The following is a 25098-nucleotide window of genomic DNA, read 5'->3' on the forward strand; positions in this document are numbered from 1 at the left end:
GTAGAGATCCTGAAGGCCAAGTATGTGTCATCTTAGCATGTGCATAAGTACTACAGGCTGACACATAGCCCTCCACACATTTACGCAATCATGGCCACCAGAATCTAAGAGAGATGAGATCGACTGTGGATCTGCTCTCAGGGTGTCCTGTAAGAACAGTACAGTGATGTTCCTCGAATACCTTGTGCCATAATTCCGAAGGAACAAACAACTTTCCTGGAGGACAAGCATCCGGTGCATCTCCCTGGGCCTCAAACACCTATGCCTCGAGGTCAGGATAAAGAGCGGATATTACTACCCTTTCAGACAAGATAGGACCAGGATCTTCCAAATCACCCCCCAGGAAAGCTACGCGACAAGGCATCCGCCTTGACGTTCTTAATCCTGGGAGATAGGTTACAATGAAATTAAATCTGGTAAAAAACAACGACCATCTGGCCTGACTTGGGTTCAGACGTTTAGCTGACTCCAGGTAAGCCAGATTTTTGTGATCAGTAATTACCCTAATAGGATGCATCGCTCCTTCCAGCCAATGTCGGCGATCCTCAAAATCCAACTTAATGGCCAGCAATTCTCTATTAGTGATGGGCGAACATCGGTCGGGACGGTTGGCGAACGCGAGCGGGATCAATTGTTTGCAGCGGGCCCCATTGACTTTAATGGCAGGTCCTGAAAAACCTTTAGGTCATATTTGCAGCTACCAAATACTTACTAGAAGTGCACAAATAGTCCCACAACATGGACATTGACATACCAGAGGGGGATCATTGGACAAAATTCCCACAAAAAATATGTATTTTAATCAGGGGCCATTTTTATGCGTCTTAAAGGCAAACTCTCAAAAATGTGCCCTGCTGGAGCCTCGAAAATTTATATTTTAGGCCACTGGAGTACAGGCCCCAAAAATTAGGCATTCACCTGACAGAAAAGAACTTGTGATTATGTGGCTGGAGGTACATTAGGCAGTCACAGGCTAAAAATGTTACTGTCGGCCAGTACAGGCCCCCAAAATTAGGCATTCACCTGACAGAAAAGAACTTGTGATGATGTGGCTGGAGGTATATTATGCAGTCACAAAGAAAGACACAGCGGGCAATACAATATTTATGGCAACTTCATGTCACTCCCCACCATGTTATTCGCAACATTTCCAAAGGGGAGATGATCCGCACCAGACAAAATTGCACTGATGTGGATACATTTAGGAGGGAGTCTAATAAGGTTAAGAGAAGGTTGGAACATAGATTATATGCCCCAAAGATGATATCAGGCCATAGAGATCTAACATTGTCACTGGATAGAAAAGTTCTAGTTTTTTAGTGCATGTAGTGCATGGAGGCGATAGAAAAGGTTACAGCTCCTTTGCGAGGTGGAGACCATCGGAGGAAGCTTCTAAACAGAGAGGCTTTCTGGATGTTTCAACTTAGCACATGCATTCCAGCAGGTTTAAATAAAAGACAGGATTTGATCCTGCAATATAACTGACCACATGTCTGCAGCCGAATATTGCATTGAAGATTTTTTTGCTCTGATTTTACTAGACTGTGAAAGTTTTTTTAAATAATTAATATTATGTGTTCTGATCTTATCAAGCAGTTTATAGTCATGTGACATCCAAACCACATGTATTGGTGTGGGAGGAGTATATAAGTAACTGCTTGGTATATGTTACTCATGTCATCATTAAGGACCGAAACATGAGGGTCCGAAACACGTAGATTGTATTCTTGCATATTATAAAGCGTCTCCTGTTGTTAAAGAGCTGGATTTTATCATAGATTTTGTTACAAATTATGCAGTCACTGGCTAAAAATTTTACTGTAAGCCAGTGCAGGACCCAAAGATTAGGCATTCACCTGACAGTAGTGATGATCGAGCATGCTCGGCCCAACACCTGTTCGGCACGAGCATCTTGATGCTCGGCACATGGCGGTACTCGGCCGAGTACCGCATGTGTTCGAGCACAATGTTAGCTACTGGCATTCCAGTGATTGGCTGGCTGCAACGCGTCATCGGGTGCTATAAAGCATCCGATGACACATGTTCGGCTCAGTCTTAGTCAGGGAGAGCTGAGCATAGGAAGGGAAAGACAGTGTAGGGAGTGTCATTGGAAGATTTGTATTGCAAAAACTTTTCTGAGACCCAAAAGTCCTTTTAAGGACTATTGTGTGTTAAGGCAGCAATATATATTTTTAGCGCATCCTGCGCTATATAGCATCTAATAGGCCGCTGCAGACAGGTAAGTTATTCGCGCCACATCTCCTGTGTAAAGTGTGCGCATGCCTAAAATATCAGTGGCATCCACTGTACTTTTTCCATAGACGGTGTCTGCTGCGGACAGTGACATTAGCTGTGCCACATCTGCAGTCTAACAAGTGCGCTTCTAAAATGTATCTGTGACATCCAGTGTACTTTTTCTATAGACGGTGTCCGCTTCTGACAGTGACATTACCAGTGCCACATCTGCAGTTTTACGTGTGCGCTAATTTTTTTTATTTTGCTTTGGTTCGTCTTGCGCCAGTCCAAGAATTTCATCTCTAGCGCGCAATACGGATGCCCTCGGCCGTCACTCTTAATCATGGCCCCAGTTCCGAAAACCAACTAAATAGAACCAGAGTCCTATTCCATTATTCCTAGCTGAAATATTCAGGGGACCCGGCATGCTTTGAACACTGTCATTTTTTTCAATAGTCAGCTAAGCAGCAGGCACTCTCCCATATTTTTTAAATGGTCAGCTCAGCAGCAGGCCCTCAACCATAATGTTTTAGAGGGTTAGCTCAGCAGCAGGCACTCGCATATAATTTTTTAGAGGGTCAGATCACCTGCAGGCCCTCGCATATAATTTTTTAGAGGGTCAGCTCACCAGCAGGCATTCACCTACAATCTTTTACAGGATCAGCTCACCAGCAGGCCCTCACCTACAATCTTTTTGAGGGTAAGCTCACCTGCAGGCCCTCACCTAATTATACCTAATAGGTAATTTGCGCGCATGCCAGGCCCCCTCTACGGAATCAAACCCCGATTCCCCGTTACCCGTGAAAATACCATCGAAAGATGATAGGGCAGAAATCCAAATAAATTGTTGCCGTCACGGGGACGTGCGATCGGGCCCAGCTTATCTAAAGTCACCAAAGCGGCAGCAGGCACTTGCCCATAATGTTTTAGATGGCCAGATCAGCAGGCCCTTGATCCAAATGTTTTTGAGGGTCACCAGCAGGCCATCAATCATAATTTTTCAAGGCTATGTATGATGCCCTCCTTTATGTGTAACAAAGGGTGTATTGTAGTGTCGGTTCCTTGTCCCAAAAGTGGGAGGAAAATGTCAGTGCGTCTTATGGGGCGAAGGCTGACATTTTTACACTGATACACCTCCGACCGCAAGCTACACAGCGCGGCCGGCGTGTGTATCAGCGAGGAGGGATTAGGGGCTCGGAACGGCCTTTAGTTTTGTAATGGCAGCGGGGCCCCAGTGCAGTCACTGTATTCTATTGCACCGGGCCCCGCTCACTGTACTAATGGTATCTACTGTAACTGCATGCATGCAATGGTCAACTATAGATATGTTCGATTAAGCGCTGAGCAGCCTGTACTTACGATCATAGAAGTCAGGAGGCTGGGGCGGCGGGCACTGGCAGCGTAACTTCCTACATTATGTGCCTGCTCCGCCCACTTTATGAATGAAGCAGGCGGCGCAGACACATGACGTAGGAAGTTACGCTGCCAGTGCCCGCCCGCCCAGCCTCCTGCCTCTTGCCTCCATCCTACTATGATCATAAGTACAGGCTGCTCAGTGCTGGATTGAACATATCTATAGTTAACCATTGCCTGCCTGCAGTTACAGTAGATACCATTAGTACAGTGAGCGGGTCCCGGTGCAATGGAATACAATGACTGCACTGGGTCCCTGCTGCCATTTAAAAACTAGTGTAGATGCCAGCCTCCACCCCCTGTATTGGGTGTCATTCACAGTGGCTGACACTGTTATGGGCGTGATCTGTGGATGTCAAATAGCATAAGATGCTATTTATCTGTCATTCACAGATCCCCCCACAGCAGTGTCATGCCATCCACAGATGCCACAATAACAGTGCCATCCACAGCCACCCCCATAACAATGTCAGCCACAGACCCCCATAACAGTGTCAGCCACAGACCCCCATTCCAATGTCAGCCACAGACCCCCATAACAGTGTCAGCCACAGACCCCCATAACAGTGTCAGCCACAGACCCCCATAACAGTGTCAGCCACAGACCCCCATAACAGTGTCAGCCACAGACGCCCATAACAGTGTCATCCACAGACCCCCATAACAGTACCATCCACAGACCCCCATAACAGTGCCATCCACAGACCCCCATAACAGTGCCAACCACAGACCCCCATAATAGTGTCATTGACAGGCTACCATTAGTTCAAAGCCCACCAAAAGCACACCTTTTGGTTTAAAATATTTTTTTTCTTATTTTCCTCCTAAAAAAACTAGGTGAGTCTTATGGGCCGGTACGTCTTATAGGGCAAAAATACGTTAATTTTTGGCAGCCTTTTCCCTTAGTGCATAGGCTTTATGAGTGTAGGAGTCCAACTACCTGAACAATTGTACCACAATGTGAATGAGGCCCTCCTTTATGTGATATACAGGTTGTATCACAGTGCCTCTTCCTTGCAAAACTAAAATCCATTTTATCTTTGGTTTTGTGCATATTATTGTGAGTCTGTAAAAGTGGCGTACTACTCGGACAACATAACATCGTTCCTAGCAGCGACCTGCGAGTCCAAGATGCATCCAGACCGGGCCGACACAAAGGCTGGGGAGGCTCCAGCCTCAGGGCACAGGCCAGCTCCCCACCCACTGACCACGTCGCTGCTGCTGCCACGCCTGTCGGGCTGCCGGCCGCACTGGAGGACGGAGGGAGTAGTGAGCACTTGGCACTGACTTACATGCTCCCTCCCCACTCCTCCTCCTGGGTCGGCCGCTCCGCTGCTCTGGTCTCTGCTCAGTCGCTTGCCTGACTGGCTGTGTACAGCGCGCACTTTGACCTGACGCGCTGTATGCAGTCAGGTGACATGTGCGCCCTCTGGAGACCAGGAGCAGCGCGGGCGGCAGCAGGCAGCAGCACAGCACTGAGTCACGACCCAGCCCAGGCCCCAGCAGGGATAGAGCGTGAGAGTCTGCCCAGAAGTGAAGTAAGATCGTTTTTAAATAAAGATAATATTCTTTTCTGTCTAATCTGAGGTCTGATGGGGTTCTGGATGGGGTAAAATTACAAGGAACGCCCCGGGGGGGATTGGGTGGGTTGGGGTGGATGATGATTAATAACAAACATACATATCTAAATGGCGGGGGGGCTTGACTTGAGTCATCTACTGATCAGTGATCATCAGAGCATTAGAGCTGCAGGAATAAATAACATCTAAATGTCTGGTGGGGTAGATGGGGGGGGGGGCGCACTTGGGCAGCTCAGCCTCTGTTGGTGGTGGACCTTGTCCCAGCCCTGCATCCAGACCTCCTCCCCATGCTGTTCGTGAACCATTTCAGTGGTGTTTTCATCAATTTCTGACATTTTCCTATGAACCAGGCACCCTCCCCTCTTCAGAGCAGGGGGTGCCTGGTTTAATAATCGGGTTCTCCCATTGACTTCCTTTGTGCCCGGGTGCTCATTAGAGCACCCAAGCATCCCAATGTGTTCAGCCCAAGCCCCTGAGTACTATGGTGCTCGATCAACACTGCCTGACAGAAAATAACTTGTGATGATGTGGCTGGAGGTACATTAGGTGGTCACTGGCTAAAAATTTTACTGTAGGCCAGTACAGGCCCCGAAAATTAGGCATTCATCTGACAGAAAATAACTTGTGATGATGTGGCTGTAGGTACATTAGGCGGTCACTGGATACAAATTTTACTGTAGGTCAATACAGGCACCAAAAATTAGGCATTCATTTGACAGAAAAAAACTTGTGATTATGTGGCTGGAGGTACATTAGGTGGTCACTGGATACAAATTTTACTGTAGGTCAGTACAGGCCCCAAAAAGTAGACATTCACCAGACAGAAAATACCTTTTATGCTGCTGCATATACATAAGACAAGGACCATTCTTTGTTCTAAGTGGTGGCGGATATGTGTGGGCTGGCATAAGGAAATTCAATTACACTTAGTCGTCATAGGTTTTGAATTCCTCCGAGATCCATGCCTCATTCATTTTTAGAAATGAGCTAGGCGAGTGCGTTTATCGGTCGCGATCCCCCACTGCTGCACTGAGCATCCTTTCGAAAAGGTGATCCAAAACTAAGGAACAAAAGGGAGACCCCTGCATAAGACCTGGCACTCTCCCTGACTCTGCTCAGCCTATGCAAACACCCCAATGGTGGATGATCGCATATCCTCGAACCTCGACTATATAACACCTGAACACCCTACAACAGTTAGGGGACACGACCACCGGCTCCCTACACTAGACACGGAGGGAGTCAGGGTCACCTGGGATCCAGCAAACATAAAATCACAAATGAATGTACAACACTTATCTTGTAGAAGACTGGGAAATGGATCAGCATGCACACACACTCCAGGAAGTTGTATAAACCGCACACTAATGCATTATGGGGAGGAATTTAAAGGGAAGGAATCAGTCCAACTACAAGACAGCTGAGAGAGGCTAACGAGATGAGGAACTGAAAACCAAAACAAAGAAGCTCAAGGAGGAGGTTCTGAAAGACATCTGTCAGAGCTTCTCAGATGTCTGGTTGTGACACAGCGCCCGCAACAGCAGAATGCAGCATCACTCACAGCAAAGCCTGGAAATTCTGCATTCTGCCAGCCCTTTGTGATGCTGGTAACATGTCTGCCATTTTGTGTTTGTACTGGGGGTTTAAGTACGTTGCCACCCAGTACTTGTCCTTGCCCTTTATGCTTTTTATACGAGGGTCCCTCTTCAAACACTGGAGCATGAAGGCCCCCATTTGCACTAAATTGGAAGCAATGAAGCGCCCTGGCTCCTGCTCATCGCCCAGGAGAATGTTGTCCTCGGTCTCCCCCCAGCCACAGGAAACACCAGGGATCCCCAAAAAGTTTAAAGTCCCCTCAAATGCTGCTCTTTTTGCTCCTCCCCCCCCCCCCCCCGCCGCTATCCTCCTCTGACTCCTCTTCAGACTCATGCTGACTTGTCTCAGATGGAGTAGTTCCCCCCGGGGAATTCATTCAGCATTGCGACTTCCTCATCTTCCTGCTCCTGCTCCTCGACAGCTTGATTAATGACACAACGCAATGCATGCTCCTGAAAGAAGGCATAAGGTACGATGTCACGGATGGTGCCCTGGCTGCGACTGAACAGTTTGGTGATCTCATCAAATGGCGTCGCACATAATCAGCCACTGGCGCGGTGAAAAGAAACCAAGCTCCCCAGAACCTGTCCTGGTGCAGAGTTCGTACAGGTAGTCGTTAATGGCACATTGCTGCTGTAGCAGCCTATGAAGGATATACAAGGTGGAGTTCCAGCGCGTGGGCTGTGTCACAAATCAGACGTCTGACGGGCAAGTGGTGTCGCCGCTGGACATCAGCATGGCCATGTAAGATCTTCTAAAATGGCCAGAGATTTTCCTATGTCATTTTGCCCTGTTTCAGTGCGCTCAGTAGATTGGCACCGTTGTCGCACACCATTTTACCAACTGTCAAATTGAGCGGGGTTAGCAACTGATCGGCCTGTGACCGGATAGCTGAAAGCAGTTCAGGACCGGTGTGGTTCTTGGATTCCAGGCACAACAGCCGCAGCACAGCATGGCAACGTCTCACCTGGGACATCAAATAGGTTCTGGGGAGCTTGGGGGGCGCAGCGGAATAGGCGGTAGCAGTGGAAAAGGAGTCAACTGAGTAGGAGACGGAAGATGGAGTAGGAGGAGGAGGAGAAGAAGAGGTAGGCCTGTATGCAATCCTTGGCGGTAACACCAAATCCACACGGGAGCCACAGGTTACTTGCTTGACGGCCGTCAGAAGGTTCACCCAGTGGGCAGTAAAAGTTATGTACCTTCCCTGCCCGTTTTCTAGACCACATGTCTGTGGTCAGATGTATCTTGACACCGAGACTGTGTGCCAGAAATATACTCCCTCTCTGCTGCTCTGTTTCTGCTGCTGCCGCTGAACGTGGCCATATAGCTCTGGGATGCCCTTCTGGGAGAAATATTTCCTTTTGGGGACTTTCCATTGCGGTGTGCCAATGGCCGCAAATTTTCTAAAGGCCTCCGAGTCCACCAGTTTATATGGCAGTGGTTGGCGGGCTAGTAGTTCCGAAAAGCCAGCGGCCAGCCGTTGGGCAAGAGGGTTATCCGGCGTCATCAACTTTTTACGCTCGAACATTTGGTCCATGGAAGCCTGCCTTTTTTCAGATGAACGCGACAACGGCACGGTGAAAGGTGGAGTTGAGGACAAATGGGAGGAGAGAGGAGAAGAAGAGGCAGGACGTGGAGCGCCGAGAGTGTGGATTTGTGGGTTCTGACGGCGTTGCTCCCACTGGGCTTGGTTATGGGAGGCCAGGTGCCATCTTAAGGCGGTTGTCCCTAGGTGAGTGTTGGGCTTACCGCGACTTATGCGTTGACAGCACAGGCTGAAGATGGCAGCACTATTGTCAGCAGTTGACACGTTAAAAATCCCACACTGCGGAGCCATGTGCCGGCGTCCTGGGAGCTCCAGAAGTGACCGTGCATGGTGGATGGCTCGCTCCAGATACCTCCCTCTCAGCTACTCAGTCTCTTCCTCTGTACTCCCCTCATCGGCACCTTCACCACCACTGACATTTGAGATCTCTGAGTAGGCAGCAACAGTGGGGACTACCCTCCTTGGGCTGATCTGGGTACTGTCATCAGACCGCTGGGTGGCAGCCGTTGCTACCTCCTCTTCCTCATCCGATGTCAAAAATGGCTGTGCATCGGTAAGGTATGGGAATGGATGGGAAAATAATTCCTTTAACTCGAGTGGAGGGGCTATGGTGGTGGTGGTGGTGTATTTGGGGGTGCACACAGCAGGGAGTGAGGAGGGTGCAGATACAGAGGATGAGGAGGGTGCAGATACAGAGGATAAGAAGGGTGCAGAAGTGAAAGGGTGAGTGAACCACTCAACCAACTCTGGTGCGCTCTTTGAAGTAATCGTACGCACCTTCTCCAACTTCCCACTTAGGCTCCGGCCTGGCTGACCCCTACCACACCTGCAGAATGGCCTGCCTCTTCCTCTGCCTGTCATTTTTAAACTGACCCTGTGCTTAAGTCCCTATAGAAGAGCAGTATTTGTGGAAGCAGGTATATCACAGGCCTCAATCAATATTTTGTGAAAACAGGTACAAATCGGATTCCCCAAAAGTTGGGACACTATACAAATCGTGAATATATACTGAATGCAATGATGTGGAGGTGCCAACTTCTAATATTTTATTCAGAATAGAACATAAATCACGGAACAAAAGTTTAAACTCAGAAAATTTAACATTTTAAGGGAAAAACATGTTGAATCAGAATTTCATGGTGTCAGCAAATCCCCCAAAAGTTGGGAAAAGGCCATTTTCACCACTGTGTGGCATCTCCCCTTCTTCTTACAACACTCAACAGACATCTGGGGACCGAGGAGATCAATTTCTCAAGTTTAGAAATAGGAATGCTCTCCCATTCTTGTCTAATACAGGCCTCTAACTGTTCAATCGTCTTGGGCCTTCTTTGTTGCACCTTCCTCTTTATGATGAGCCAAATGTTCTCTATAGGTGAAAGATCTGGACTGCAGACTGGCCATTTCAGTACCCGGATCCTTCTCCTACGCAGCCATGATGTTGTGATTGATGCAGAATGTGGTCTGGCATTATCTTGTTGAAAAATGCAGGGTCTTCCCTGAAAGAGATGACGTCTGGATGGGAGCATATGTTGTTCTAGAACCTGAATATATTTTTCTGCATTGATGGTGCCTTTCCAGACATGCAAGCTGCCCATGCCACACGCACTCATGCAACTCCATACCATCAGAGATGCAGGCTTCTGAACTGAGCGTTGATAACAACTTGGGTTGTCCTTGTCCTCTTTGGTCCGGATGACATGGCGTCCCAGATTTCCAAGAAGAACTTCGAATCGTGACTCGTCTGACCACAGAACAGTCTTCCATTTTGCCACACTCCATTTTAAATGATCCCTGGCCCAGTGAAAATGCCTGAGCTTGTGGATATTGCTTAGAAATGGCTTCTTCTTTGCACTGTAGAGTTTCAGCTGGCAACGACGGATGGCACGGTGGATTGTGTTCACTGACAATTGTTTCTGGAAGTATTCCTGAGCCCATTCTGTGATTTCCTTTACAGTAGCATTTCTGCTTGTGGTGCAGTGTCGTTTAAGGGCCCGGAGATCACGGGCATCTAGTATGGTTTTACGGCCTTGACCCTTACGCACAGAGATTGTTCCAGATTCTCTGAGTCTTCGGATGATGTTATGCACAGTTAATGATGATAGATGCAAAGTCTTTGCAATTTTTTGCTGGGTAACACCTTTCTGATATTGCTCCACTATCTTTCTGCGCAACATTGTGGGAATTGGTGATCCTCTACCCATCTTGGCTTCTGAGAGACACTGCCTCTCTGAGAAGCTCTTTTTATACCCAATCATGTTACCAATTGACCTAATTAGTGTTAATTGGTCTTCCAGCTCTTCGTTATGCTCAAATTTACTTTTTCCAGCCTCTTATTGCCACTTGTCCCAACTTTTTGGGGATTTGTTGACACCGTGAAATTTTGAATCAACTTATTTTTCCTTTAAAATGATACATTTACTCGGATTAAACGTTTGATCTTTCATCTACGTTCTATTACAAATAAAATATTGACATTTGCCATCTCCACATCATTGCATTCAGTTTTTATTCACGATTTGTATAGTGTCCCAACTTTTTGGGAATCCGGTTTGTATATCGAACCCCTTAATCTGTATTTTGTGGAAGCAAGTATATTGCATGGGAAAATAGATATGCCGTAACCTAAACCCTAGGAACCCTGAGATGCCCTAGATGTAGTGAAAGGGAATGAGATGACTGGTTACTTCAACGAACCAGCGTCTCCCTGAGGCCTAGTAACAACAAGCACAAGGGAACAACCAAATACAAAGAGCAGTACAACTTAGCTAATAGAAAATGGATGAGCAGGAGCATAGGTAAGGAATACACCCCAACTCTTCAAAATCCAAGCAGAGAATATCAGCCGCATGGAATGAAGTGTGAAACCAAACTAAATATGGAAGCAGTAATGACCACCAGCTGCACCTGACAAGAGGTGTGGTAATTACCAAACAACAGTGAGAATCAAGAGACTGTCAGTTAACCTCACGTGCAGTCTCTCTGATCTTCTAACCTCTGTCACAGAAAGTACCGTGACACAATGGCAATAAGGTCATGTGAATGAGCCCTAAACTTAATATTTTGTTGCACAACCTTTTGAGGCAATCACTGCAATCACGCAATTTCTGTAACTCCCAATGAGATGTCTGCTCCTGTCCACAGGTATTTGGCCCAATCCTCATAAGCAAACTTCTACAGCTGTCTTGGGTTTGAAGGGTGCCTTCTCCAGACTGCATGTTTCAGCTCCTTCCACAGATGTTCAATAGGATTTAGATAAGGGCTCACAGAAGACCACTTCAGAACAGTCCAATGCTTTGCTCTTAGCCAATCTTGGATGTTTTTAGCTGTGTGTTTTGGGTAATTATCCAGTTGGAGGACCCATAACCTTTTTACTGAGAGCAAGCTTTTTGACACTACGCAGCACATTTCTCTCCAGAATGCCTTAATAGTCTTGAGATTCAAGACACCCTGTGCCAGGTGCGGCCCAAAAGCATAACCGAGCCTCCTCCTTGTTTCACAATAGGTACAATGTTTTCTTTGTATGCTTCATTTTTGCATCTGAGAACATAGAGCTGATATAGTTTTGTCTCATCTGTCTAAAGGACATTTTTCCAGAAGCTTTGTGGCTTGTCGATATGCATTTTGGAAAATTCAAGTCTCACTTTTTAATGATTTGCTTTCAACAGTGGATTCCTCCTCGGTTGTCTTCCATTAAGTCCACTTTGGCTAAGACAGCGACGGATGGTGCGATCTGAAACTGATGTGAACGTTGGAGTTCACTTGTAATGTCTTTGGAAGTTGTTCTATGCTCTTTTTATCATTCGTACTATCCGTCTCTTCAATTTGTCGTCAATTTTCCTCTTGCAGATTTTTCTTTCTTTAACAGAAGAGTTCCCCCTTTTGTTCAACCCTGAGGGGGTGAACACCCGCCAGACAGTGTACCCGGGAAAGGGCATCTGCGTTTCCCTTTAACCTGCCTGCCCTATGTTCCACAGAAAACTTGAAGTTTTGTAAAGATAAGAACCATCTGGTGACCCGAGCATTCCTCTCTTTGGCTTGGCTCATCCACTTGAGAGGGGAGTGGTCGGTCACCAGACAAAACTTTCTCCCCAACAGATAATAGCGGAGAGACTCGAGTGCCCATTTGATGGCCAGGCACTCTCACTCGACTATACTGTACCTAGTCTCGGCTGGGGTAAGTTTGCGGCTCAGGAAACTGTCTGTACCACAAACTCCCTCTTGAAGTCAGGCGTCACCAATACCGGGGACCCACACAGGGCAGACTTCAAAGCGGATAAAGCCTTTTCTGCCTGCTCATTCCACTGAACCGCCACTGACTTGCATCCCTTTAAAAAGCCTGTCAATGGTGCGGCGACTATAGCAAAATTGGGGACAAACCTCATATAGTACCCCACCATACCCAGGAACGACTTTACTTGCTGAGTAGTGACAGGTCGGGGTCAATTCCTAATTGCCTCAATTTTGTTCACCTGAGGTTTAATAATTCCGCGCCCAATTACATACCCCAGGTACTTGGTCTCTTTTAACCCTATTGCGCACTTGGGTTAGCGGTTAAGTCAGCCTTCTTAAGGGAGTCCACTATAGCCTGTACTTTAGGTAGGTGACTTTGCCAGTCGGTGCTGTGGATAACGATATCGTCCAGGTACTCCGAAGCGTACCGACAATGTGGACGGAGTACAATGTCCATTAGCCTTTGAAACATAGCGGGAGCGCCATGTAGACCAAAGGGATAATACCTTGTACTGAAACAGCCCCTCTGGCATGATGAAAGCCGTTTTTTCCTTGGCAGCCTCCATCAAGGTTGGTGAGGTCCAACACAGAAAAATACCGGGCTTGGCCCAACTTCTCAATAAGCTCATCCACTCGGGGCATGGGATATGCGTCAAACTTGGACACCTCATTCAGTTTGCGGAAGTCGTTACAGAACCGCAATGTCCCGTCCGGCTTGGGTATTAAGACTATCGGACTGGCCGATTCACTTTTTTACTCCTCGATGACCCCTATCTGGAGCATTAGCTGTACTTCCTCCGCGATGGCTTGTCGCCGAACCTCGGGTACCCGGTATGGTTTCAACCGGACTTTTGCCTGAGGCTCAGTGGTAATGTCATGTCGGACTATGGAAGTGCGTCCAGGGAGGTCAGAGAACATATCCCTGTTCCGAATAATGAACTCCCTGGCCTGAGCCTGTTTAGAGGAGAGGCTGTCAGCAATTTTCACTGTGGCAGCAGTTTGCCTTGCTTCAGACAGAGGGGCTGAAACTGCTTTCCCTAGGAACCCTGGTCGTGGGCTGTCTTCTGTACAGGTTTCCCTACCTCTCCAATTTTTTCAAACACCTCGTAGGGCCCCTGCCACCTAGCTAGGAACTTACTGTCTACGGTTGGTATCAGAACCAATACCCGATCACCCGGGTTAAAGGACCGGACCCGAGCCTGCCGATTATAGATCCTACTCTGGGCTCGCTGCGCTGCCTCCATAAGCTCCCTAACCAGAGGTAAAACTGTTTCCATCCATCCTGAGTGACGTACTCAACAACATTTCTGTGCGGTGTGGGTTGTTGTTCCCACGCCTCTTTGGCAACGTCCAAGAGACCGTGAGGGTGTCTGCCGTATAGCAGTTCGAAGGGTGAGAACCCAGTAGAGGCCTGGGGCACCTCTCGCACTGCGAACATGAGATAGGGCAGAAGAAGTTCACAGTCCCTCCCATCCTTAGAGACCACTCTTTTTAGCATATTTTTTAATGTTTGATTAAACATCTCTACCAGGCCATCTGTTTGCGGATGATACACGGATGTTCGTAGCTGTTTTATGTGGAGCAACTTACAGAGTTCCCTCATGACATTGGACATAAACGGGTTCCCTTGGTCAGTCAGAACCTCCTTAGGCAGACCCACATGAGAAAACATCTCTATTAACTCCTTAGCAATGAGTTTGGCTGATGTATGCCACAGTGGCAACGCCTCCAAGTACCAAGTGGCGTAGTCGAGGACAGCCAAGATGTGTTGGTGTCCTCTAGCAGACTTCAGTAGGGCCTATGAGATCCATAGCGATTCACTCGAACGGGACCTCGATAATCAGGAGGGGTACCAGGGTACTATGGAAATATGGCTTGGGGCTAGTTATCTGACAGGTTGAGCAGGACTTCCAATATTCTTCTATCTCTCTGAACACACTGGTGGGCTAACTCTAACACGAGTTTGCGATAAGCCTGGGCACCACCAACTGTTCAATGGATTCACCTTGCAGCTGATTTACTTGATACATTTCTTGATGAACCACAAAATGGGGAAACGCCGCCTCTGCCCCCGGCTGTTATGGTTCCCCATCTATTATTAATACATTTTCCCAGGCTCGGGATAGGGATGGGTCCCGATGTTGTGCAGTACCAAAATTATCCTCGGAGACTTTGAGGTCAGCTAGCTCCGGACCCGGCGGCAAGTCCTCCATGTTTCCCACCATCATACTTAGCGGGGTTGTCTCCCCCTCTTCCACAAAAGTGGTGGTCACCCTTACCGCTGTCCCTTCGGACTCAGGTTCCTAGGGTTCTGGTCTCCACCCTGAGCTGGGCCACTCTGCTACGGTCACATCTGTCTCACAGATATAGGTAACTTTCGTGTCCGGCCATAGTGCTGGGAAACCAGGGTAGTCTCTCCAAATTATTAGTTCATACGGTAATTTTGTGGCGACGGACACCTTATGAGTCCACCTGCCGGCCACCGTTGATATAGAGACCAGGGCGGTGGGATAGTCCTTTAAGTCCCCATGAATGTACACAACGCCAACCCTTCGGCCAGTATACTCGATGGGCCACACCAGGGCAGGTCTTACCAGGGACACCAGGCTCCCTGAATCCAGCAGTGCCACTATTGTCTACAGTCTCGGAGGTACTTGTGGCACACAGCTTCCTGGCATACAATCAGTGGCGGTAGCCATAGTTGGTATCCATGAGTTCACCCCGATGGGGACAGTCGGCCCTTATGTGTCCAGGCTTGTGACACCAGCAGCAAACCACCGAGGCTGGGTCTGCAGGGGATGCGTCCCGGGCGGGTTTGGCTGGCACCGGTCGCAGGGTCTGGAGTGGAGATTTCTGGGGTTTGATGGGCCCCTCGCCATATAGGTCTCGACGTCATCTGAGGGGGGACATCTTAGGGATCGCCACACGGACAGCTTTCCGGGCATCGTGGATGTTCTGGGATGCTCCAGTCGCTTGCAACACTATGACATGTTGTAATAGCAGCTGGTTAGTGTCCTGCTGCTGCTTGTTAGCCTCCACGAGAGCTTTCCCGACTGCATCCATTTTGTAAGGGGTCACGGGTCATAACCTTGCCGTCTTAATGTAGGACATGCATTTGTGCCCGGGAAAAATAAATAAAAAATTCAGCCTTCAGGCCTGCCTCACTGCGTTTGCCCGCATCCGACACCAATTGTGGGGTTTTGTTCTGGTAGACAGGCTGGCGGACGCAGTATAGAGGCAATCACAAAGTCTTTAACTTAAACAGTTCGGTGTTTATTCACACATAAGGAAAAACTAAATGACTGTTCACAGTCTTGGTGTTTGTTCACACCATGCAATGTCCACCATACAAAATCTTGACCTGGTTAGCAGTTTTCCATCCGCAGTCCACAGCAGACTTTAGGGGCCTGTTTCCCAGCATGCGGCTCTCAGCCCTTTAGCATGGCACAAATTCACAGGTCCCAAAACACAGAGACTCCCCAGCTTCTCTGATAAACCACACCCAGCTGAGACTTCTGGCTGGGTTTTATATAGGCCAAAAAGACCCGGCCTGGAGTGTGGGGAGTAGCCACCCACCCAGCACTTTGGCTACTCCCAGTAAGAGCCGGCCCGTATTGGCTTTACAGTCATACTAACAAAAAAAACTTTGTCAGTCAGCACTAGCTACCTCTGACACTTAAAACAACCGGCTCTTACCTCACCGAGGCCAGGAATCTCGGTGACACATGTCTTCCATCAATGACGGCCCCTTCCGCCTTCCTACAGTATGTTGAAAAAAAAATGACTTTATCCACCTGGATGAGATATAAAGGCACTTATAAATGTGGACATCATATTTGCACGTGCTGCAACTACATTTTGACTTTTTTTTTATTTCTTTTTTTGTTATGCAACATTCATTTGAATTAAAACAGTATATAAATTGCAATACCAGTCATGTAGTTTATTGCATCACATGTTCCAGTTGCCATCTTCAGTATGTTGGTTGTACAACCAATAGCCTGAAAGTTAGAATCCGCAGACACCTGTCAGACATACCTTTTACTTAAACAAGAAATGTATCAGTAGTTAGCCTCCACTATGCTTTGGTCCACCAGGGCAATGTAACAAGTTTTCGGGTACAAGGCCTGGAAAGAGTTAATCCCCCTACTAGCAGAGGCGACTATAAACGCAAGCTATTGAATAGGGAGGTTTTTTTTATTTTTTCTATGGGTACCTCTGTTCCACAAGGGTTAAATCGCAAACAAGATTTAATGCATTATTGATTTCTTGCTCTCATGTAAATTATGAAGTTTGTCAATGTATTGCATTTTTATTCTCTTTTAGTCCTTTTTCATAATATTGAATATATTACTAAATTAAAGTTGGGCGTATGTTATGTTAATTGTGTCCACCTGGCAATTAGTAGCTTTGTCTACTTAAACCAGAGTGTAGCTATTCACTTTTGTCATGAGGCAGGATCAGGAATAATCTATCTGAAACGCGTAGATGTGAATACACTGTCGGTTTTTACTGCATTATAAAGAATAGAATAAAGGTTGTCACTGTATTGGAAGCTGGAGGTCTGCACTTCTGTTCATCACATTTGGATTTTGATGCTTGGTTCCCAGCGCAATCCGTGCTTCCCATGTGTATAAAGTCTGGTGAGCGCCACTACTACTCAGTTTTTTCTACTATAGCGGAAATCTAGACCAGCTGCCTTGCAGGTGTAGATCTACGCTTTAATGCACGGACCTGCACAGATGCTACATATCTATTAAAGGGGTATTCCAGTTATGTAAAGTTATTCCCTATCCACGGTAGTATAGGTCCCATCACTGGGATGCCCACTGATCATGAGAATAGGGGCCTGTACCCCGTGGAGCCCACCGAAATTAGCAGAGTGGCCGATCAGGCATGTGTGCTGCCACTCCATTCATTTTTATAGGATTTCCAGAGATAGCCAAGTGCTGTACTCCACTATCTGTGGAACTCTCATAGAAATGAATGGCGTGGCCACACACATGCCCGACTGGCCACTCCATTCATTTTGGGGGGCTTCACGGGTATGGGATTCCTGTTCTCATGATCGGTGGCGTTCCCAGGGTTAGAACTCCCACAGATCTAATAGTTATCCCCTATCCTGTGAATAGGAAATAACTTGATATAACCAGAGTACCCCTTTAATCATTGATATGCATCTAAAGCAGGCCTGTGAGAGAGTAAGACCAGCATGTAAAACACCGGTCTTGATAAATGTCCCCCTTTGTGTTTAATAGCTATAACGAATGTAGATCACTTTGTACAGATTTTGTCACTTCCATATTGAAAATCTATTGTGTTGGTCATTGTCAGAATGCATAATTAAATTTGCTTCTATTCAACTTTGTCTTGCAACAAAAAATGTTGCAACAAAAAAAGTTCAAAGAAGTGAATACCTTAAATCTCTTGAGACTCTTCCAAAATAATGACAGGGAATATGCTGCTTATTTCGTCCACCTTTAATAGTGTTCTACAACCACTGCCAAGTGTAAAATCCCATTTTATTAATCTTGGGTAGCTGGGAACTAAGCAAAAAGCAATAATTTTTCCCCTCCTGGCGAAACAATTCTCCAAGGACAAATAAATGTTATATGTGTCCGGATTAATGAAGTCAGATTTAATCAGTACGTTTCCCTCAGCAATACAAGCATGACTTCTTCAAGAGGATTCCGCAGCTTCAGTGTCACCACAGAAATGATGAAATGAATGTGTGTCTATAGCTATGTACAAGTTACAAAGCATCTGTTAATTTCAATAGTAAAACAAAACCCTCATCAAGCCACAAATTCCCTGTGAATATTGGAAATGCTCACAATAGGGATTTTAAATGTTCATTATAAAATGCAGCAGGTTTCTGAATAATGTCGTAGCTGTTGATCTGAATTATCTTCTACACATATTATTCCTGATTCTATACATGTACAGTAGAATTCATGTTGTGGAAATCTCATTGGACCCTACCAGTGCTGCATTATGGTCTTCTTCTAGCACTGTGTGCTGCATTTAAGGGGGAAATTGAACAAACCGGTTTCTTTTGACAGGGCTTCCAACTGACTGGTTCCTCTTTGGAACTCTTACAACAAGATTTAATCAGTGGGGGAACCGGGTGGTCAATGTAGATTTCACTGCATAAGGGTAACAGCAAGCAATACACTAAAAACAATGGGCGGTTCATTGATTTTGGGGCTCCTGCGTGAAGGTTGTTGGAGTACCCTTGGTGCTATGAACAGTGATGGCCAGTTTGCTGTGTTTGCCCGCGAACACATGCGAGCTGCCATCTTAACTCACAAGTCTGGTGGTGCACAGGTAAGTCCTTACCTGTGCCTGTGCACGAGCCGGTCTGAAATGAAATTCAGTCACCGGGAGCAAGCCGTTCCGAGAACAGCCTCCGGGGGCCTTCATCGGGCTGTTCTCGGAACTGCCTGCTCCCGGCGACTGCATTTCATTTCAGACCGGCTCGCGCACAGGCACAGGTAAGGACTTACCTGTGCACTGCCGGACTTGAGTTAAGATGGCAGCTCGCATGTGTTTGCGGGCGAACACGGTGAACTGGCCATCACTGGCTATGAATGCTGTATGGCTGCAGGGCAGGAGATGTAGGTGCTGTGGCTGGCAAATGGTGCTGGAGTCAGTAACCAGGTCAGTTGTAGACAATAGACAAGTCTCTTTACTACAGTATAGAAAAGGAGTTGTAGTATATAAAACTGTATCAATCACAGTTCCAAACAATTCACAGTGCAATTCTTCCCAGATAAAGATGTATGGATGCAAACAAGAATAGGGGTTGTAGTACTATAGTGTAATATTTGTGGACATTCAGTAGAGAATTGCTTATGCAAAGAATTTTCCAATAGCTTGCTCCTGAGCCCTAGTGTAAATAATACTTCATGTGCAGTATTTGCAGAATAAAAGATCTTGGCTGCGTCTCTAATGTGAGATGAAAAGTACACTTAGGAATCCCCTTCAATACCTCTAATACGTTCAAAAGAATACAGAGGTACAATGAAACTGAAAAGCCCAAAATATTAAGAATATTCATCAACTGAGATGAATTGAAGACAAAAATAAATGAATCTGACGGGGCAGTGTGCAGCTGAAATAGAAATATCACATTCATAAAATCTGTAAGAAAAAATCTGGAAAAGTTAAATGAAAATGCAGAGACCCTGACATAGATGTTTGCCTTTTTTTCAGTTATGCCAACAAATTCCCATTGTGAATGATGAGGTTATAACATTTCAAGCGTATTGCAGTGCTGTATCGTGGTTATCCAGTGCCCCCCAAGATAGTAAAATCAGAGGTAAGCAGAAAGACAAATGTTTTGTAGATGGAAGACAGTGAACAAAGCCTTAGTCTACCATACTGAGGATGATAATAAAGGGGGTCTTAAAGGGGGTGTCTCATCTCACTAGGATATGCCGCAATGTCACCATTGGGACCTGATCCTATCTCTAGAATGGGGCCCCCAAAGTGAGGTAGAGCGCATCATGCATCCGCAGCGTGCTCTCCTTCTAGGGGAGTTCCGTTAAGAGCCGAGCGAGTGTGCTCAGCTATTTCCAGAACTCCCATAGGAGTGAATGGAGAGCACAAGCACGGCCACCTCTCTATTCGCTTCTATGGGAGTTCTGGAAATAGTTCTGCTATTTTCAGCACTCCTACAGATATGGAAGGAGGTTGGCTGTGATTGTGCGGTGTGGCCTCGTTCACTTTGGGGACCCTATTCAGGTGATAGGTAGTGTTGATCGCGAATATTCTAATTCTAAATTTTTAGCGCGAATATTTGCATTTTGAGAATTCGCAAAGATGTAGAATATAGTGCTATATATTCGTAATTGAAAATATTCTAGATTTTCTTTTCATCAGTAACCTCCCTTCTTGCTTGTGGGCCAATGAGAAGGCTGCAATGTCTTTGTCTGAGCTTAGCAACATCCCTAGCAACCAATAGGAAAGTTGCCTACCCCTTACTATATAAGAAACTCCCCAGCAGCCATTTTCTGCGGTTTTTTGCAGTTCTGAGAGAGAGCAGTGACGTTGCTGTGCTCTGTGCTTTCATCTGGATCCTATTCCTTATCCAATTACATTAGATAGTTAGTTAGCTCATATATATATAATACAGATAGTCAGAGGGAGATAGTCAGTGTAGGTTAGATAGTGATATAGTGTAGCTGATTCCAGTGCAGGGTGTTAGGTAGTGTGATAGGAATTACTGTACTGTGCATTTTCTCCAGTCTCAGGAAACTTCTAGCAGCTTGAAAAAAGTAGCAAAAGTGACCCACGTCTGTATTGCATGCGCAATACGCGCATATTACATTGCTGATTTTCGCAATCAAGAAAATAATGACTGGAGATCACGAATTCTAGAATTTCACGGATTTCGCTAATTTATTGTGAATATTAGGCCAAGAATTAGTGAAATATTGCAAAAAAAATATTGCCCATGATGCTCATCACTAGTGATAGGTGCTGGTTCCAGATGTGTTGCCATTGTTGCCATATCCTAGCAATATGCGACCAATGTATGAGATGGGCCAACCCCTTTAAAAAATAATTGTTGTTGCATTTGTTACATAAATAGTTTGTGTGAATACATTACACATATATCTTATATCTTTCCCTGGCTGCAGGCTCTCTTTGCAAATGTTTACTAACAAATCCTTGTAGAAAAATACCCCAAATAAAAGGCAGGGAGGAGGGAGATGCAGCTGCAGCTTCTTAGTGAGAAACAGCATCACAGAGGAGAAGAGGAGCAGCAAAGGGAAACATCTGACTGGATCAGAGCACTGAACATAGCTGATTCAATCACTCAGCAAACATGGAAATAAACTACAAACACTTACCAAAATGTGAATAGAGGAGGAAAAACTAAAAAGAATCTACAGGATATGCAACATTAGGTGATTGCCAAGAACCTGCTGTATAGTCATCTCACCCCAGTCATGAGAAGAGTCCCAGTTATTCTTGCCCATAGGAGAAAACTGTCATTCATCATCAGTTGGGTGGGGAAACCATCACTCTTCTCAGGCAGCCTGTTACTTTGCCCTCGCTGCAATTATTACACAGCAGGTTCTGGGCAACCACTTAATATTAGCTCAAGAGTGACAGACCACTGAAATATGTATGTCTGTCACAAATTTATACTGCCCTTAGTGAGGGCAGCATAAAGTTGATGACAGGTTCCCTTTAAAGGGAACCTGTCACCGGGATTTTGTGTATAGAGCTGAGGACATGGGTTGTTAGATGGCCGCTAGCACACCCGCAATACCCAGTCCCCATAGCTCTGTGTGCTTTTATTGTGGAAAAAAAAACGATTTTATACATATGCAAATGAACCTGAGATGAGTCAGAGCTTGAAAATATGACTCTTCTCTGGTCACACAAGTAAGATATGACTCTTTTATGTTAATTTGCATATGTATCAAATCGGTATTTTAAAACAATAAAAGCACACAGAGCTATGGGGACTGGGTATTGCGGATGTGCTAGCGGCCATCTAGCAACCCATATCCTCAGCTCTATACACAAAATCCAGGTGACAGGTTCCCTTTAAAGGGCATCTGTCAGCAGATTTTTACCTTTGAAACTGGCTGTCTTGTTACATGTGCACTTGGCAGCTGAAGACATCTGTGTTGGTCCTATGTTCATATGTGCCCGCATTGCTGAGAAAAACGCAGCTTTAATATATGCAAATTAGCTTCTAGGAGCAAGGGGCCATTACACTTAGGCCCCTTGCAGACGAGTGTGTCCGGATTAGGTCCGGATGTGTTCCGATGCATTGCGGCAAACCCACGTGAGTAGGTACGCAATTGCAGTCAGTTTTGACTGCGATTGCGTTCCGATGTTCAGTTTTTATCGTGCAGGTGCAATGTGTTTTGCACGCGCGTGATAAAAAAACGACTCTGGTACCCAGACCCGAACTTCTTCACAGAAGTTCAGGTTTGGGTTAGTTGTAGTGTAGATTGTATTAATTACCCCTATAACATGGTTATAAGGGAAAATAATAGCATTCTGAATACAGAATGCATAGTACAATCACCATGGTGATGGATCATGTGACGGACCATGTGATGAGCGTAGTGACATCATCAAGGGTCCTATTCCTCACAAAAGAAGACAGAAGAGATGTCGGCTGCGCGAACAAGTGGATTAAGGGGAGTTGAGTTAAATTTTTATTTATTTATTTATTTATTTATTTAACCCCTCCAGCCCTATTGTGTGAAAGGGGCCTTAGAGGTTCTGATCTCTCTGCAACACCTGCACCCTCTCTACTTTGATTGGCAGGGCCATGCAGTGAAAATGTGACCACACCTGCCTCGCCCTGTCAATCAAAGCGTAGAAGGCGCAGCAGTTGCCGAGAGAGCTGAGCCTGTAGGTGTAATGGCAACGCCCCCATTGCTCCTTGAGCTCATTTGCATATATTACAACATAATTTTGCTCAGCAGTACGTGCACATATGAACATGGGACCAACACAGATGTCTTCAGCTGCCAAGCACACATGTAACAGGTCAGCCACAAATCTGCTAACAGATGCCTTTTAAATGCAGACCAATATGTGTAATCCCATTATTTTAGTAATTATTCAAGAAACGGCTGCATAGAGTTTCACTGTAAGTACACAGATCCCAAATAGTTATGACTTTCAATGAGGAAATACCAACTATCATATTTTATACAGAGCTGAATACAACTCCATGCAGAAAATTGCATTGTGTCCATAGCATTGACTACAGAACCTAATATGGAGTTTCTCCACCCATCCACTTACCATTTTGTCAGTCTACATACAATATATCAGCCAATGTACCAGGACAATATCCGAAAAGTGTCTCAATACACAGTGGCTAATCCGGTGTGACCCTGAAGTATCGCCATTTATGAGGCTTTGGATAAAGATCAAGTTTCATATGCGTTTCTATAATTTCCATTCAATTAAATTGACTGTAAAATATTCTTCTCTCTTTGACAGTTGATAACTCTTTTGTAAGTAATACCTATTAGAACCACAGCCTCGAAATCTTCCCACTTTTCAAGTGCCTGAGATTATTGCTTTGAATATTATAGCTATCCATTTCAATTATTAAGTTCTCCAAAGAACACTAAGTAATACGGTAATGGAACAAAGTGAATATATTTTATTATAAGTAACATTCTCCCAGATGGTTACACTAAGTGTGCATAAATATTGTAAATATTACTGGCTAATAATTTGATGGGACTTGTCCTCTAAATGCAGTATAAATCAACACCATTCATGGATAGATCATGTCTCATTCTTCAGCAGTAGAATATGCTATTCTCACTATATTAGCATAAAAGCAAAAACCAGAGGAAAAATATTGAATTGCTTTTTATAAAATAGTTATGAATTATAATACAAATAAATTCTACAGTTTCGTTGGTTGTCCAGACTGAAACAATGAGAGTTATTTATCTAGCCCCAATGCCAACTGGTGTAAAAAAGTCAACATTTTGTGCAAATGACGTTTTTATGCTGCCCTCACCATTTTCCTTAAATGGTGCGAGGTGTGGGCCAGTGCCATGGGCTCCAACAGATTTATCATCATTTAAACCAGTTTTTTTGCTTAATAATTACTGGAATCTACACCAGCTATGAGCTGGTGTAGACCTCATTCTAAGGCTGCCATCAAGGAGTGCGCTTTGTCATAAATCAAGTACATCCTCCGGCAGTGAAGGGGAATATCAAGATCAGTATAGAAAATGCCAGTCTTGATAAATGACCCGCAATACATGTGAAGGGATTGTCTTCTAGGCCAGTGGTTCACAACCTGCAGTACACATACCGCCACAGGTTGAGGGGGTAGATTAGACTGCTATAGCAGCCAGCAATGTTTTATTGCTGGTTGCTAGGGACTCTCAATATTCACCTGTATCAAATGCTGAATTGAGGCAAGGGAGTGATGTCTCCTTACTCCATCGCTCACTATGATAGTACCTGTAGCGTATTAGGGGCCAGCGCAGGCAACGTAATGACATAAGGAAGGCCTGTGTTCTGCACTGCATCGCTGACACAGCATGGACGTAAATATTTGAGTTTGTTATTGTTTGTTATTTTGTTTTGACAGCATGCCATTGGGCAACTATGGTGGGGGGTCATTATTATAACTGGGGACACTATAGGGACATTGGTGCCATTGGGCGCACTATAGGGGGGCATTTATTCCATACTGGCACACATTATAAGGGAGCATATTTTTTCTTCGGACACACATTAAGGCCTCATGCACACAACCGTTGTTTTGGTCCGCATCTTAGCCTCATTTTTTGCGGCTTGGATGCGTTCTCATTCACTTCAATAGGGCCGCAAAATATGTGGACAGTACTCCGTGTGCTGTCCGCATCCGTTGCTCCGTTCCGCGGTCCACGAAAAAAATATAACCTGTGCTATGGTTGTCCGTTTTGCAGACAAGTATAGACAGTTATATCAATGGCTGTCCGTGCCGTTTCACAAATTGTGGAA

At 45.7% G+C, this 25098-nt stretch overlaps 1 protein-coding gene across 1 annotated transcript in view; it reads left to right on the top strand.

Moving 5' to 3' along the window:
- LOC122927648 overlaps positions 1-25098 on the top strand; it is a 281579-nt gene that overhangs the window by 165211 nt on the left and 91270 nt on the right. The window contains exon 4 of the mRNA XM_044279688.1: positions 19816-19921. Within this exon, the coding sequence (XP_044135623.1) occupies positions 19816-19921 (106 nt within the window). The remainder of the gene's footprint in view (positions 1-19815; positions 19922-25098) is intronic.

The sequence above is a fragment of the Bufo gargarizans genome, chromosome 1 (genome assembly GCF_014858855.1).
Source record: "Bufo gargarizans isolate SCDJY-AF-19 chromosome 1, ASM1485885v1, whole genome shotgun sequence".
In the NCBI taxonomy this organism is placed as follows: domain Eukaryota; kingdom Metazoa; phylum Chordata; class Amphibia; order Anura; family Bufonidae; genus Bufo; species Bufo gargarizans.